General features: G+C 42.8%; 1 protein-coding gene across 2 annotated transcripts in view; it reads left to right on the top strand.

The window, feature by feature from the left end:
* traf6 (TNF receptor-associated factor 6) overlaps positions 1–15794 on the top strand; it is a 53026-nt gene extending 37232 nt beyond the window's left edge. For both annotated transcript variants that reach the window (XM_087996771.1, XM_043706225.2), the window contains exons 6-8: positions 4397–4468; positions 11733–11810; positions 14616–15794. In XM_087996771.1, the coding sequence (XP_087852897.1) occupies positions 4397–4468; positions 11733–11810; positions 14616–15548 (1083 nt within the window). In that variant the 3' untranslated portion in view covers positions 15549–15794. The remainder of the gene's footprint in view (positions 1–4396; positions 4469–11732; positions 11811–14615) is intronic.
* Positions 15795–16470: the final 676 nt, after the last annotated feature.

Raw genomic sequence — 16470 nt, 5'->3', positions numbered from 1 at the left:
CTTCTTGACTTGACTGTCCTAACACAGCATTGTCATCGTACTCAACAACAGGAAAGTGACTTTATTTTGTTGATGTAATACAAATAGCAGAGGATAAAATGTATTGGATAGCCCATGTAGTGTTATCAGTGTTTGTAACATGTAGGTCACACTCCAGTTTTTAAGTAGTAAGGTTGCATCTTAAAGTCAGTCTGCTGATGTGCTGCTGGTGAAGTTTTTATTTTGCATAAATTGAGCTGTGTACTCTTGGTAGCCCTGACACAAAGCAAAGGAGGAAATTTGATGGAAGTCACCTTGGGTCAGGTATCTCACTTAACATTGGCTCTTGTGAAGTCAGCTACCTGGCCCCTTTCCTACAAAGGCCTTTGGTGGAGGCAGTTTCAATCGCAGCATTCAGATGGGAATTACACTGTTGTCCGGAATGGGAAGAACGTGTAGGATCACTGAGGAGGCGAGAGAGCAGCACAAAGTGAATTGCTCATTTGAAGAGCTGGTGCGGGCACGATGGACCTAATGACCTCCTCCTGCACTCCAACAATTCTGTGATGAGGTGAAGATAAAATAGTTATAACCAGACTTCCCTTGATGCTGGGTCTGCTGTTGCTTATAATTTGTCTCAACGATTTGGATGAGAATATAGGAAGCATGCTTAGTAAGTTTGTGGATGACACCAAATTGGTGGTATGGTAGACAGTGAAGAAGGTTATCTAAGATGACAAAGGGACTTTGATCAGTTAGGCCGATGAGCAGAGGCGTGGCAGATGGAGTTTAATTTAGATAACTGTGGGTTTTTCATCTTGGTAGGTTAAACAAGGGGGAAGCCTTATGCAGTTGATGGTAGGGCACTGGGAAGTGTTATTGAGTAAGAGTGACCTAGGGGTTCAGGTACATAGTTCCTTGAAAGTTGCATCACAGTTGGACAGGATGGTAAAGAAGGCAGTTAGCATGCTTGCCTTCATTGCTCAGACCATTTGAGTGTAGGAGTTGGAATGTCATGTTGCAGTTGTCTCGGCTGTTGTTAAGGCCACTTCTGGAGTGCTGTGTACAGTTCTGGTCACCCCGTAATAGGAAGGATATTACTAAATTGGAGAGGGTGACGAAAAGATTTGCAAGGATGTTACTGGGACTGGAGGTTTTGAGTAATAAGGAGAGGCTGGATAGGCTGGGACCTTTTTCACTGGAGCCTAGGAGATTGACGGATAACCTAATAGAGGTTTTGTAAAATCATGAGGGGTACAGATAAAGCGAATAACGACGGCCTTTTCCCTAGGATAGGGGAGTCCAAAACTAGAGGGCATAATTTTCAGGTGAGTGGAGAAAGGTTTTAAAGGGAGCTCAGGACAACCTTTTCACACACAGGGTGATTCAGATGTCGAATCAACTGTCAGAGGAAGTGATAGACGTAGGTACAGTTACAACGTTTGAAAGACACTTGGACAGGTACATGAATAGGAAAGTTTTAGAGGGATACAGGCCAAATGCAGGTGAATGGGACTAGTCCAACTTGAAAAACGTAGTCAGCAAAGACGAGTTGGACGAAAGTGTCTGTTTTGGTGCTGTCTGACTCTATAAATAGGGTTCTTTCGGCCACAATATCATGGTGATTTCTAAATTTAGTCCTTAAATTGACTTGAACTTGTGCTATCTGCAGGAGTCAGGATAAAGGATGATGGCTGCATCCTGTGGGCTCAATCATGAGCTGCTAATCTTTTTGAGGAAGGATGCCAAGCCAGGACAATGTGCTCCCTCAAATTAAAGTTAAATAACAGTTTTTCAAGAGGACAGACTTTTTACTCACTAATTAGTGGGTGGTTAATAATGGTAGACGACTGGCAGATTTCCTGGCTCCAATGATTGCATTGTACAGTGTGGTGCAAAAAGGAAGCAAAAATTAGATTTGAAAATTAAAAATCAGTTAGAATTGAACATACTGTACTTGCGCAACTCTGCAGTATCTGCACCAGGGGGCAGTATCTCACAATTAGCCTTAAATCAGAATCTGTACTTTAATTGGTTTAGTTATAGAAAACGCAAGCCAAATGCATTCTATCCAAAACTTTCCCTTTATATTTCTTTATTTTTACTTTTTTGTGCCAGAAATAGAATTATCTATGTGTGTAGTCAGTAGACTACAAATCAAGAGGTTTACGTTAAATGTTTTTGGTCATCGTTGAAAGCCGAATACTGTTTTATTCTTCTACCCATGATGTTTCTGCTTCTCAACACTGAACTACTGAAGATTTTATGTAGTAATCATTTATCCAATGATTAGCTGGTCAATTTATGGACACTCTCAACTACTTAACTACTTAACACCTCATAACATAACGTCTTACACCATACAATAGACAGAACTACTATTACAATCTCTGCACATTCCAGTAATTTCTTAAACATGAACGTCGCTATTGACTGAAAGAATTACTATGGCAAAGAAAGTCTATGCCATAACATTTCACAAAACACTTTTCGTCTTTTTAAGAGTACCTACTCTTTAAAAACTAAAATCTCGACGTAATGTTCCCCACGCTGTTGGTTAGTGAGTCAAAATTCAAACACTTCTGGTTTCAGCTGCTTTAGAATTGCTGACCCACCCTTGAGTTGCTCATTTGAGTGAAATCACACAAATCAAATCCAAAAGCAAAAAAACTCAGTAATTTTTTTAAGTTTTCTAAATCACGTGTACAGAGATGTTTTTGCATACCTCTGGAGCAGGTGGGACTTGAAACCTCCTAGCTCAAAGGAAAGGGCTGTGCCACTGCACCACAAAACACCCTCAAATCTCTCTGTAATTTTCTTTTTAATCAACCTCTTCAGACATGTTATGACACACCTATAGAGCAGGAGGGACTTGAAGGCTCAAGTCTCCTGTCAAAAGTTGGGCTATTACCACATTGCAACAAGAGCCCAGCTCTCTCTAATCTATCCTGTGGATGTCCCAGATGGAGATTTAAACTAATTGCCTCCAATTCTCAAACTGCCCCTTTGTTCTGGATAACTCAAAAGATTTTTAAATAATGGCCATCCTGCCTCCATGACATTGTTTAATGTCCACTTCCAATTTCTGAACTAATTGTTGATTTGCAATTGCTCGAGGCTTCTTCATCAGTTTCTGAAACTTATGTTTTCATTTATCTCTCATGTAGTTTGAGAATTAAAGACTTAAAAGTTATACTTTTAAGTTATACTTCTAAAACATATCAGTCCTGAAATTAGCAACAAGGAACACTTTAATTATCCAAACACTCCCATTTATCTCCACTACGTGACATTCCATTGACCAAAACCCTTCCAATTTTCCTTACATTATATTACCTTCCAGTAGCTCATACACCCTTACATTGTGACAACTTTATTGGGAAATGTATGCCAATAACCATGCCCCATCATCCCACAAGTTGTCATAAAATGCATAAGTGTGTAAAATCCCAGTGAGAAACTAAAACGATCAATTTGCCTGACTCTTATTCAGGGCAAAAGCAATTCAAACTAGGTTTTGTCAGTAACAGAAGTAACTTGAGCAATGACAAAAGGATTTTGAATTTGCTACTATGCAACTTCAATTTTACACCTTCAAAATCCCCCAAATACACACACATGCACGCGCACGCACGTACACACACAATCACAATTAAGTCAGACAAAAGACAAACTTGAACACATACAATGGATTAAAAATATATATAGGGTAAAAACAGTTCCAAATATCAGAAGTCCAGATTAGAGGGTGGAAAGTTATTTTCTAACAGTCCTTTTAAGTTTTACAAGGACAACTTGTTGCTTGTAGGGTGACAGTCATTCTGCAACTTAATGGTTAATCAGATGGTCATGGGTCATTTCTTGTTTTGGAATTCTTTCTTTTAAGCTTTCTTGGGGCTTTTTATTCCCCTTTTTTCCTGCATGCAGCATGCAAGATGGATGTTTGCTGTCTGCAAGCTCCAGTTGTTTTCCTCCTCTGCTCTGGCATTTATGACTTTATAGCACTCTGCAGCTCAACCAATCAGAGGATTGGTGTCAAGCCAAATTTCCTTCACTCAAAACACTCTTGGTACTTGCTCAGTCTTAAGTTCTTACAGCTTCAAAAGCAACATTGTATCACAACTTAACAATATCCAACACTTGATTTTCAAGTTGTAAAACTTGCTGGTTACCCAGGCCCCTCGGTTCAGGGGTAAGGACACTACTACTACTCCATAGGAGGGCCCTTATGCGATCTCTTAAACTATTCATTCCTAATGATGCAGAATTCCTATGGACCAAACCTCTAGCCAATTTCAGTGAATTGACTATAATTTAGACAATATTATCCAGCAGATAAACCCTGATCTTGATTCCTAGTCTGCATGAATGTTGCTGTTTGGCTTTTATTGAACTGTGCATTTTGTTTACGATTTAGGGTCATGATCAGAATTGTCCTTTGGCCAACGTTACCTGTGAATACTGCAACATGGAGCTAATCCGAGAACAGGTGAGTGGACCCAGTCAGATGCAGTGGTAGATGCAGCCAACATTATGAACTGGCAAAAATTATATACCTGAAAGACCGAACGTTTATTGTATTATTGCAATCTCCGTGATGTCTGAGTAGTCAACTGAGGGTGGTAAGTGCTCTGCTGGTAAGTTTTATGTAAGGCCAAGTTGCCTTATTATTTAAGTGGTTTGTATTGTAAATTAAGTATAATAGTGATGTGTATACCCCCACATTATGTTTCTCTTACTTAGTGTGTGTTTTTACATTGATTATCAAACCAGATGACAAAGACACTGGATGTCAAACCTGACTCCAAGATATACTTCCCAGCACATATCCACACCACTGCCTCTAACTCTGTAACATTACTGAACTCTATCCTTCAATCAGCTTATCTTCTGTTGAAACTCTCAGCTATTCCTTTGTCACTTCCACAGCTGACCATTCCAATACCTCTGTTGATCCTCTGTATAGCTGAGACAATCCAGACTCCAATGCCAGTGTCTTAACTCATGCCACCTTTTGATTATCCGAAATACAGTCAGTTCTTGTGCAACCCGGCATTATAGAAAAATTGCGCTTTAGAGACAGCGCTTAAACTGTTGCCGCTGTAATCGTGTTACGGCCAACACATGATTTAAAAGTTTGCGCTGTAGAAACAGCGTGCCCAATTCATCAATCGCGTTACAGTGAACTCACATTGATGGAACACACGTTATAACAGAGCGACCCATATTTGATCAATCGGCACATACCTGGTTCCGGTTAATAAAACTTTTACTGCTCTAACAAAAGTCCTAGACAGAACCTTTCTGAATATAATTCACCTATTGTGGGCAAAGCCATATGTCCTCTGGAAATGGCAGGCGAGTTGCTGCCTTAAACCTTGGGCAGTCTGTGGAAGCGTTTTGACAAAACTTTCACACACATGAAAATGCTAGTTACAGCAAAAGCAGTGGATCCTAATAACCAGAACTGGCTGTAGTGCTGAAGACTTGAGATCTAAATTAGCCGTGCCTTTATCCAAATTGTTTCCAGCGCATTTATAACACTGACATCTATCTGGCAAAGAAAGTCACCTTGCTGTACATTTAACATGGAAAATAGGCCGGATTCAATCTGACCAATTATAACCCACTCGTCTATTGTCAGTAGCTGAATTGATAGACACTTCATTGACAACAGTCATACTTGCGGGCAAATATATTGCTCACTGATAGCAATGACAGTAACAATTCATACAGCAGGTTAAGTTATTTCAATGGATTGTTGTTTCAAACCTTGACAGTAAGCCATATAATTGATATTAGAGGGTTGGTTTTAAGGAGCATCTTAAAAGAGGAAAGATAGGGAGAGAATTCCAATGTTTAGAACTTTGACAGCTTCAAACACAGTTATCATCATCAGACTGGTTAAAACTGAGGGTGTTCTATAAGTCCAGAAATGGAGGAGCACACACATCTCACAGAATTGACAAGTTAGAGGGACTGCAGAAATTGGGAAGGGACAGGCCAGGGTGGGACTTGGAAACAAATTGAATTTTAAAATTGAGATTTTGCTTACCTTGGGGTCATTGCATGTCTGTGAGCACAGAGCTGCTGAAATGTGATGACAGCTATGCCTTGACGTGAGTTAAGACACTGGCATTGGAGTCTGGATTGTCTCAGCTTTACAAAGGATCGACAGGGGCATTGGAATGGTCAGCTGTGGAAGTGACAAAGGAATAGCTGAGAGTTTCAACAGAAGATAAGCTGATTGAAGGATAGAGTTCAGTAATGTTACAGAGTTAGAGGCAGTGGTGTGGATATGTGCTGGGAAGTATATCTTGGAGTCAGGTTTGACATCCAGTGTCTTTGTCATCTGGTTTGATCTAATCAGCTTGCAATTGAAGTGGATGGATTTGATGATTAAGGAATGAAGTTTGAAAGAAGAGCTTTGGCTTTCCCAATATTCATTGGGAGAATTTTTTAGTAAGGTTGTATATGCAAAATTCTCCAATTTATCTATCTTTTAGATCCAGGTTGACAAAAAGCACAAACCAAGTATAGCGAGACATACTGTTTATTCCAAGTAAATAGGTTCCAGCTCCAAGTAAATAATTGTGAACATTGACATATAATTGTACTAGTTAAAACTTAACTCTCTTTTATAAACTTTCCCTACACATACTTGCAAACAGACAGAGAAAAATAGATGCTGTGGATGAAGGGAAAGACTGGGAAGGCTGTTCAATGGTCTCTGAACTGAGGAGCTTATTTTGGTTTGGCAAAATGTACTGCTCCTTGATCTTCTTTCTCCAGGGACTTTCACTTGTTTACAGGAGGCGCAGGGTGACCGGTTCACATTTATAAAGGTTGCTGACATATTAGTTAAAGCTTACCAATTAAGGCAACCTGATGGGGGGGAAATAAAGTGGCTTTCTTTAGGCTTGTTCAGCTATCTAAGAGCCAATCACATGACTATTGGCAGACGGAAAGCCTTTGTCATCAGTAACTGGTGACCATTTCACAGACCAGTCAACTAACAGCAATGTAAACAATTTAAACAAATGTAGGTAACTTGCTTTTAAAAGTGCAGTAGTCCATTCCACATCTTTGGCTTTTAAAACAGTCTTTTTTTTTTCCCATTTCACTTAGAGTCATAGAGATGTACAGCACGGAAACAAATCCTTCAGTCCACGCTGACCAGATATCCTAACCTAATCTAGTCCCATTTGCCAGCTCTTGGCCCATATCCCTCCAAACCCTTCCCATTCATATATCAATCCACATGCCTTTTAAATGTTGCAATTGTACCAGCCTCCACCACATCCTCTGGCAGCTCATTCCATACATGCACCATCCTCTGTGTGAAAAAGTTGCCCTTTAGGTCCCTTTTAAATTTTTCCCCTCTCACCCTAAACCTATGCCCTCTAGTTCTGGACTTCCCCACCCCAGGGAAAAGACCTTGTCTATTTACCCTATCCAAGACCCTCATGATTTAATAAACCTCTATAAGGTCACCCCTCAGCCTACGACGCTCCAGGGAAAACAGCCCCAACCTATGCAGTCTCTCCCTGTAGCTCAAATCCTCCAACCCTGGCAACATCCTTGTAAATCTTTTCTGAACCCTTTCAAGTTTCACATCATCTTTCCAATGGGAAGGAGATCAGAACTGCATGCAATATTCCAACAGTGGCTAAACCATGCATGTACCACCCTCTGTGTGAAAACGTTGCCCTTTAGGTCCCTTTTGTATCTTTCCCCTCTCACCCTAAACCTATGCCCTCTAGTCTGGACTCCCCGACCCCAGGGAAAAGACTTTGCCTATTTATCCTATCCATGCCCCTTATGATTGTACAAACCTCTATAAGGTCTCCTCTCAGCCTCCGACGCTCCAGGGAAAACAGCCCCAGCCTATTCAGTCTCTCCCTGTAGCTCAGATCCTCCAACCCTGGCAACATCCTCGTAAATCTTTTATGAACCCTTTCAAGTTTCACAATATTCTTATCAGTGTTGTCACTGGCTGTGGGATTTTATGAAGAGGTTAGACCCTGTTGTGAACTTTCTACTGACAATGACCTCTGATGTAAAACACGTCATATTTTCTTTAATGTTACATCTGAGAGTCACTGGATATGTTGCTGCTGTAATTTCAATTTGAAATCCCTATACCTGTATTAGTGATTGTGAGGCTTCCTCTAAAGTGAGGAGAACAAATTACGTGATGTACTTGTGGTCGAGGGTTAGTCTGAACTGCAGTAGTAGGGGAGAAGACCATAAGACATAGGAGTGGAAGTAAGGCCATTCGGCCCATCGACTCCACTCCGCCATTTAATCATGGCTGATGGGCATTTCAACTCCACTTACCAGCATTCTCCCTATAGCCCTTAATTCCTTGTGACATCAAGAATTGATCAATCTCGGCCTTGAAGCCATTTAGCGTCCCGGCCTCCACTGCACTCCGCAGCAATGAAGAAATGTCTCCGCATTTCTGTTTTGAATTTATCCCCTCTAATTCTAAGGCTGTGCCCATGGGTGCTAGTCTCCTCGCCTAACGGAAACAATTTCCTAGCGTCCACCCTCTCCAAGCCATGTATTATCTTGTAAGTTTCTATTAGGTCTCCCCTTAACCTTCTAAACTCCAATGAATACAATACCAGGATCCTCAGCCGTTCCTCGTATGTTAGACCTGCCATTCCAGGGATCATCCGTGTGAATCTCTACTGGACACGCTCCAGTGCCAGTATGTCCCTCCTTAGGGGTGGGGCCCAAAATTGGACACAGTACTCCAAATGGGGCCTAACCAGAGCTTTATAAAGGCTAAGTAGCACATCGCTGCTTTTATATTCCAACCCTTTTGAGATAAATGACAACATTGCATTCGCTTTCTTAATCACGGATTCAACCTGCATGTTTACCTTTAGAGAATCCTCGACTAGCACTCCCAGATCCCTTTGTACTTTGGCTTTATGAATTTTCTCACCGTTTAGAAAGTAGTCCATGCTTGTATTCCTTTTTCCAAAGTGCAAGACCTCACATTTGCTCACGTTGAATTTCATCAGCCATTTCCTGGACCACTCTTCCTAACTGTCTAGATCCTTCTGCAGCCTCCCCACTTCCTCAGTACTACCTGCCTGTGCACCTAACTTCGTATCATCGGCAAACTTCGCTCGAATGCCCCCAGTCCCTTCATCCAGATCATTAATATATAACGTGAACAGCTGCGGCCCCAACACTGAACCCTGCGGGACACCGCTTGTCACCGGCTGCCATTCCGAAAAATAACCTTTTATCCCAACTCTCTGCCTTCTGTCAGACAGCCAATCCTCAATCCATACCAGTAACTCACCTCGAACAGCATGGGCCCTCACCTTGCTCAGCAGCCTCCCGTGTGGCACCTTATCAAAGGACTTTTGGAAGTCTAGATAGACCACATCCACTGGGTTTCCCTGGTCTAACCTACTTGTCACCTCTTCAAAGAACTCCAACAGGTTTGTCAGGCACGACCTCCCCTTACTAAATCCATGTTGACTTGTTCTAATCCGACTCTGCTCTTCCAAGAATTTAGAAACCTCATTCTTAATGATGGATTCTAGAATTTTACCAACAATCGAGGTTAGGCTAATTGACCTATAATTTTCCATCTTTTGTCTTGATCCTTTCTTGAACAAGGGGGTTACAACAGCGATCTTCCAATCATCCGGGACTTTCCCTGGCTCCAGTGACTTTTGAAAGATCTCAACCAACGCCTCCGCTAATTCCTCAGCCACCTCCCTCAGAACTCTAGGATGTAGCCCGTCGGGGCCAGGAGATTTGTCAATTTTAAGACCTTTTAGCTTTTCTAGCACTATCTCTTTTGTAATGGCAACCATACTCAACTTAGCCCCCTGACTCCCTTTAATTGTTGGGATATTACTCATGTCTTCCACTGTGAAGACTGACGCAAAGTACTTATTAAGTTCTCCAGCCATTTCCTTATCTCCCATCACTAGCCTTACAGCATCAGTTTGAAATGGCCCAGTGTCTACTTTTGCCTGTCGTTTGTTTCTTATGTATTGAAAGAAACTTTTACTATCATTTCTAATATTACTGGCTAGCCTACCTTCATATTTGATCCCCTCCTTCCTTATTTCTCTCTTTGTTATCCTCTGTTTGTTTTTGTAGCCTTCCCGATCTTCTGATTTCCCAGTGCTCTTGGCCACTTTATAGGATCTCTTTTTTTCTTTGATACATTTCCTGACTTCCTTTGTCAGCCATGGCTGTCTAATCCCTCCCCAGATAATCTTTCTTTTCTTGGGGATGAACCTCTGTACAGTGTCCTCAATTATACCCACAAACTCCTGCCATTTTTGCTCTACTGTCTTCCCCGCTCGGCTCTGCTTCCAGTCGATTTTCATCAGTTTCTCTCTCATGCCCTCATAATTACCTTTATTTAACTGTAACACCATTACAACTGATTTTGCCTTCTCTCTTTCAAACTGCAGGCTGAACTCTACCATATTATGATCGCTGCTTCCTAAGTGTTCCCTTACTTTAAGATCTTTTATAAAGTCTGATTCATTACATAGCACTAGGTCCAGAATAGCCTGCTCCCTTGTGGGCTCCATGACAAGCTGTTCCAAGCTGTAAGCATTCCATGAATTCCCTTTCTTTGGAACCACTGGCAACATTATTTACCCAGTCCACCTGCATATTGAAGTTCCCCATGATCACCGTGACCTTGCCTTTCTGACATGCCTTCTCTATTTCCCGGTACATGTTGCACCCCTGGTCCTGACCACTGTTAGGAGGTCTGTACATAACTCCCATCATGGTTTTTTTTTGCCTTTGTGGTTCCTCAATTCCACCCACACAGACTCCACATCATCCGACGCTATGTCATTCAGTGCCATAGATTTAATTTTGTTCTTAACTAACAAGGCCACCCCGCCCCCTCTGCCCACCTCCCTGTCTTTTCGATAAGTTGTAAATCCTTGGATGTTTAACTGCCAGTCCTGAACCCCCCTGTAACCACGTCTCTGTGACGATTCACGATGTCATTCACGATGATCTGTGCCGTTAGTTCATCTACTTTGTTACGAATGCTACAAGCATTCAGGTAAAGTGCCTTAATGCTAACTTTCTTATCATTAGAGATATTGGAAGTCATAAGATGTCCTCCGTTATCCTTCCTTTTTGTTGCATTCCCAGTCTGCCTCAAGCTTAAATCCACCTGCATACATGTTATCCTCCTTATCTTGCCATTTACCTCCATACTCCCTGTCGCTTTCACTTTCCCTTCCCCCCAACTCAGAAGTTTAAAGTCCTACTGACCACCTTATTTATCCTCTTCGCTAGAACATTGGGTACCAGATCGGTTCAGGTGGAGACCGTCCCAACGGTACAGATCCCCCCGGTTCCAAAACTGATGCCAATGCCCCACGAAATGGAATCCCTCTTTCCCACACCAATCCCTTAGCCACGTGTTTACTTCCCTAATTTTCTTATCCCTACACCAATTGGCACGTGGCTCGGGCAGTAATCTGGAGATTATGACCCTTGAGGACCTGTACTTCAATTTCCTTCCTAGTGCTTGATAGTCCCCAAACAGGTCCTCCGCCCTAGATTTGCCTATGTTGTTAGAGAAGTGGGAGGATGTGGGGTGGCCAGGTATTGGAAGGATGAAGAATGACACCAGAGTAGGTCTAGAGGTCACTATACTGAGATCGCGTGTATTACCATCCTCCATATTTATGCCTCACATCTTGGTTTTAACTTCAGTGCAATCATTCTGTCAACAGATGCAGAACCATTATAACCTGGACTGTCCAAAAGCACCCGTCCCCTGCACTTTTAGTGCCTTTGGCTGCCCAGAAAAGGTGAGTCAGTAACATTCCCTGCTATTGTAGATGTGATTCGAGGCATTTTCAAAGGACTGGCATGATTCTGTTACCGTGACCTTGTAGCGATGTGAAATAAATTAATTATTGCCTCCCCACCCCGATGATTGCATCTCTGCTAGTTTTAGAACAGGAAGTGAGTGTGAGTTCTTTTGTTATTTTTCATGTCATTTATTTTAAAAGGCTAATGGTTGTTAAACTAACAGGAGTTTATACAAAGCCTGTTGATGATACACACAACAAACCGAAGCCCCAGAAGTTATTACCTCTTAATTTCTAATAATGTGCAGATAGGAAATATCTCCCACAAGGGAAAAGATTCCTCTGTGCATTTATGTGGCATTTTGTCAAATGTCATACACTTCCTCCTCTGGTTCCTCTTTTTTTTTGTCCCAAAGGACTCTCATAAATTTGTCAAGCACAGGTTCCCTTTTGTACCATCAGGTAGAATCAGTATGAATTTATCGTGATCCTCTAAATGACCTGCTCCTACTCTTTTAGTCATGGACTTCTCTATTTTTCCAATGATGAAAGTTTGGCTAACTGTTTCCTGCTTTCTGGCTTGCTCCTTTCATGATTAGAGACGTTGCATTTGCAGTTTTCCAATCTGTCAGATCTTTCTGGAATCTATGACATTTTGGAAGACTGCAAACTGTAATCTACAGACTGACAGCTTTTAAAACCCTCAGATGCAGACCCATGTCAGCATTTAGTCCATGAATTTTCCCAAAACTTGTTTCTCTAGTGATAGTGATCATTTTAAGTTCCTCCCTTCTAAGTTATCCCTTTTGCTTCTTAATCTTTTACTATTATTATTGAACTTGCGTTCCTGACAGTACTCCTGATACTATTACTCCTTTTCTCATGGTCATTGGGCAGTCCTGAGTCACGGTTACTCCTTCTCCCCTCAGCTAGAGAGAGAGAGCTTGAGGAGAGGCAGGAACTTGAAACATTATGACAAGTACAGAGAACAGTCCTGGCAATTCCAGGGATTAAGGTGGTTTGGAATGAAGCGTGTAGAGAGCAGATAGCTGGAGAAGCTTACTCATAATTCTATGCTTGAAGTTACAAGGCAAAATTGGATACCCTCAAATACAGTACAAAAAATATTTACCTCTCTGCTTTGGCTACTAGAGAGAAATTATTTTTCACTCAACTTTTGTCTTTCTAATTCCTGAACTGGAATGATTGTTCCTTATCACCATGGCAGTTTGCAGTTGTTTTGCAGCCACATAAAACCTACTGGTTGTCCCCTTTTCTTTTCACAAACATTCTTGACCTGTTACTTTCTGTTTATGCATTGACACTTAGCACAATGCTTATGAATCATGGACAGTGCGGAAGCAGGCCATTCAGCCCATCAAGTCCCACACCGCCCCTCCATAATGCAGCCCACCCCCAGATCCATCCCTCTGTAACTCCACATTGCCCATGGCTAATTCATCAACCCTGCAGATCGCCAGGCACTGCAGGCAATTTAGCATCACCAGTCCACCTCACCTGCACATCTTTAGACTGTGGTAGGAAACCAGAGCACCTTGAAGACAGGACGGGCAAACGCGCAAACCCCTCACAGACAGTCACCCAAGGCTGGAGTTGCACCCAGTCCCTGGCGCGGAGAGGCAGCAGGGCTAACTACTGAGCCACCGTGCCACCCCACACTTCCTGGAGGAAGTCTTAAATGTGCAGGAAGTTGCACAAGGGTAAAACCTTAATATTAGAGCTGGACTGTTCAAGGTTAATGTCAAGATGCACTTAGGCACAAGTAATAGTGGAAAACTAGAAGATAGCCCTGTAGAAAAGGTGTTGAGACCAGTGTTCCATTGGAAATGGAATACCTAGATTGTGTCTTTGTGCAGCACAGGCTTGTTGAGCCAGAGTGGGTTGTTGGGGCTGGATTTACCGATTGGCCATGATCTAACTGAATGTTGCAACAAATTCAAAGTTATTCAGATCTCCCCAGTGAATGGTAAACATTGAGGCACCTTCTATAAGGCAGTAAGATTTGAATGTGAGCAACACCGTCTGATTTCTTCCAGCCCAAATGCCCCACCCAGAAGTGTTCACCACTCTTTTTCCTTATTTTAAATGCTGTACATTTCAAGCACTTCTTTTGTATTTTTGCAAAGATTTCCTACTCTTTAACCCTATATTTATATTATTGTCATTACATTCTCATCCTTTCATTCACCAGGTCGCAAAACCCAGGTGATTTTGCCATCTGTCCAATTCTGGCCTCTGACAAATTCCCCTTTTCCTCTTTCACAACTCCCATTTCCACTGAATTAGTGACTGTCCTTACAGCTGCCTAACTTGTAAACTTCCCCACAAATCCTTCTACTTTGTCCTCTTTTGAGATACCCTTAATAAGATTTTGAGCATCTGTTCTAATATGTCTACAGCTGCTTCATATCAAATCTGTCTCATAATCACCCTTTGGGACATTTTACAGTGATAAGGTGAGGATAAAAATGTAATTTCTTGTTGCCTTTGTCTATAAAATCCAAGTAACTTTAATGTGTGCTGTAGCAACCTGCTAACATGACTGCTTCAAATTGTCATGCTGGAAAAGCACAACTGGTCAGGCAGCATCCAAGGAGTGGGAGAGCCAATGTTTCAGGCATCAGCCCTTCACCAGGAATGATCAAGTGGCTTATGCTTGAAACGTCAACTCTCCTGCTCCTCGGATGTTGCCTGACCAGCTGTGCTTTTCCAGCACCACACTTTTTGACTCTGACCTCCAGCATCTGCAGTCCTCACTTTCTCCTGCTTCAAATTGTTCAGATGCAGAGGAATGACCTGGCGATGCACCTACAGGATTATACACAGGCTCACATGCGGATGATGGCCCAGACGCTGCGCAGTGTAAGCATAGGACTAAGCTCCCATGTGCCATCCATTGACATCCTGAATTCAGAAGATGACTTCCAGCCAGTGACACTCCCTGGATCACTGCAGGCCTCACACTCTCAGTCATCGCCAGCACTTGGGGTATCACCATCTTGTGACTGCTCACCTCTGATCCAGAACCTGAGGGAGACTGTCCAGCAACTGGAGGGCCGTCTGGTCCGGCAGGATCATCAGATCCGGGAGCTCACCGCTAAGATGGAGACACAGAGCGGCCAGGTGGGGGATCTGAAACGGAGTGCCCGGGCGCTGGAGCAACGCGTCCGTGAGTTGGAGGCCCAGCAGTGCAATGGGATTTTTATCTGGAGGGTGGAAAACTTCGCCAACCACCTGCAGGCACAGGCAGAAGATCAGCCAGTGGTGTTGCACAGCCCTGGCTTTTATACAGGCAAGCCAGGGTACAAGCTCTGCCTCCGTCTGCACTTGCAGTCGCCCAGTGCCCAGCGCTGCTCCAACTACATCTCACTCTTTGTACACACCATGCAGGGTGAATATGACAGCTACCTGAGCTGGCCCTTTCAGGGCACCATCCGGCTCTCTATACTTGACCAGTCGGAGGGCCCAATCAGGCAGAACTACGAGGAGATCATGGAGAGCAAACCCGAGTTGCTGGCCTTCCAGCGGCCTACTCAGTGCCGCAACCCGAAGGGCTTCGGCTACGTCACCTTCCTGCACCTCAAAGCCCTCCAGCAGCGCACCTACGTGAAAGATGACATGCTGCTGGTCCGATGTGAAGTCATGACACGTTCTGATCTGAACTGGATGAGGAAGGATGACTTCCAAGCCCGCTCAGCAGAAGGCGGTCTGTGAGACTTGGCTGCTGCAGCAGTACCACTTAACAGTAAAATGTTACACTCCCAGGCCCTGGGGCCTATTACAATACAAGCAGTACGTCATTCAAAGAAACCCCATGCCTTCCTTCCTGAATGACTCCTGTGTAAACTGAATGGCCTGTTGCTATCAGTGATGGTTAGAGAGGGGCTGGGGAATTTGAGTTAACACTGCCAATGATGTATTATCACTGGTTTATTTGAATAAATTTGTATACACAACCCCCCCCACCGCTAATCCAGAGTCTATCTACCTCTGCCCCAAAACAATTTAAAGACTCTGCACCCACTGTGGGACCTGATGGGAAAGGACTGCGATCATTTGGGAGGACAATAGATAAGTAGCAAATCTCAGCCTTGTTTCTGTTATTCAGCCCCGCATACAAAATGAATCAATGGCTGTACAATTAGAAGATGTAACGTAATTCTTAGGAAAACTGTCCTAGCCATTGATTGTCTTCTGAAGTAGAGCCAAGATTTTGAGAGGTACAGAAATGACAAAGCGATGGGCTATCTGAGCATCGTACTTGGGAAGGTGTATAGTGAAAGCAGCAAAAAAAAAACTTTAGTTTGAAATTTTAAGCTTTCCACAATTTAAAGCCAATGTTTTATGGCAGTTGCTGAACTCAGCTTTTCCTCCTTGCTCTATATATTTTCTAATTAAACCATAAGCAGATGATAATTGTGTTCTGTCCGTGCTCGCTGGACGTTTAACTCCTTAATTTGTTTTCCTGTGAGTAACAACACAGCAGGAATAGGGCTTGAAGCCACACTGTAAGTTTGTTCTGCACCATGCTCCAGCCATCTGAGCTAATCAATCTGCTGTACAGAGACAATTAGAACATAGAACAGTACAGCACAGAACAGGCCCTTCAGCCCACGATGTTGTGCTGACCATCAAT

The sequence above is a fragment of the Chiloscyllium plagiosum genome, unplaced genomic scaffold, assembly GCF_037043375.1.
Source record: "Chiloscyllium plagiosum isolate Xiang-an unplaced genomic scaffold, Cpla_swu_hap1 HiC_scaffold_18, whole genome shotgun sequence".
Taxonomy (NCBI): domain Eukaryota; kingdom Metazoa; phylum Chordata; class Chondrichthyes; order Orectolobiformes; family Hemiscylliidae; genus Chiloscyllium; species Chiloscyllium plagiosum.
The sequence above is the reverse complement of the archived record's forward strand: the minus strand, read 5'-3'. Positions and strand labels throughout refer to the sequence as shown.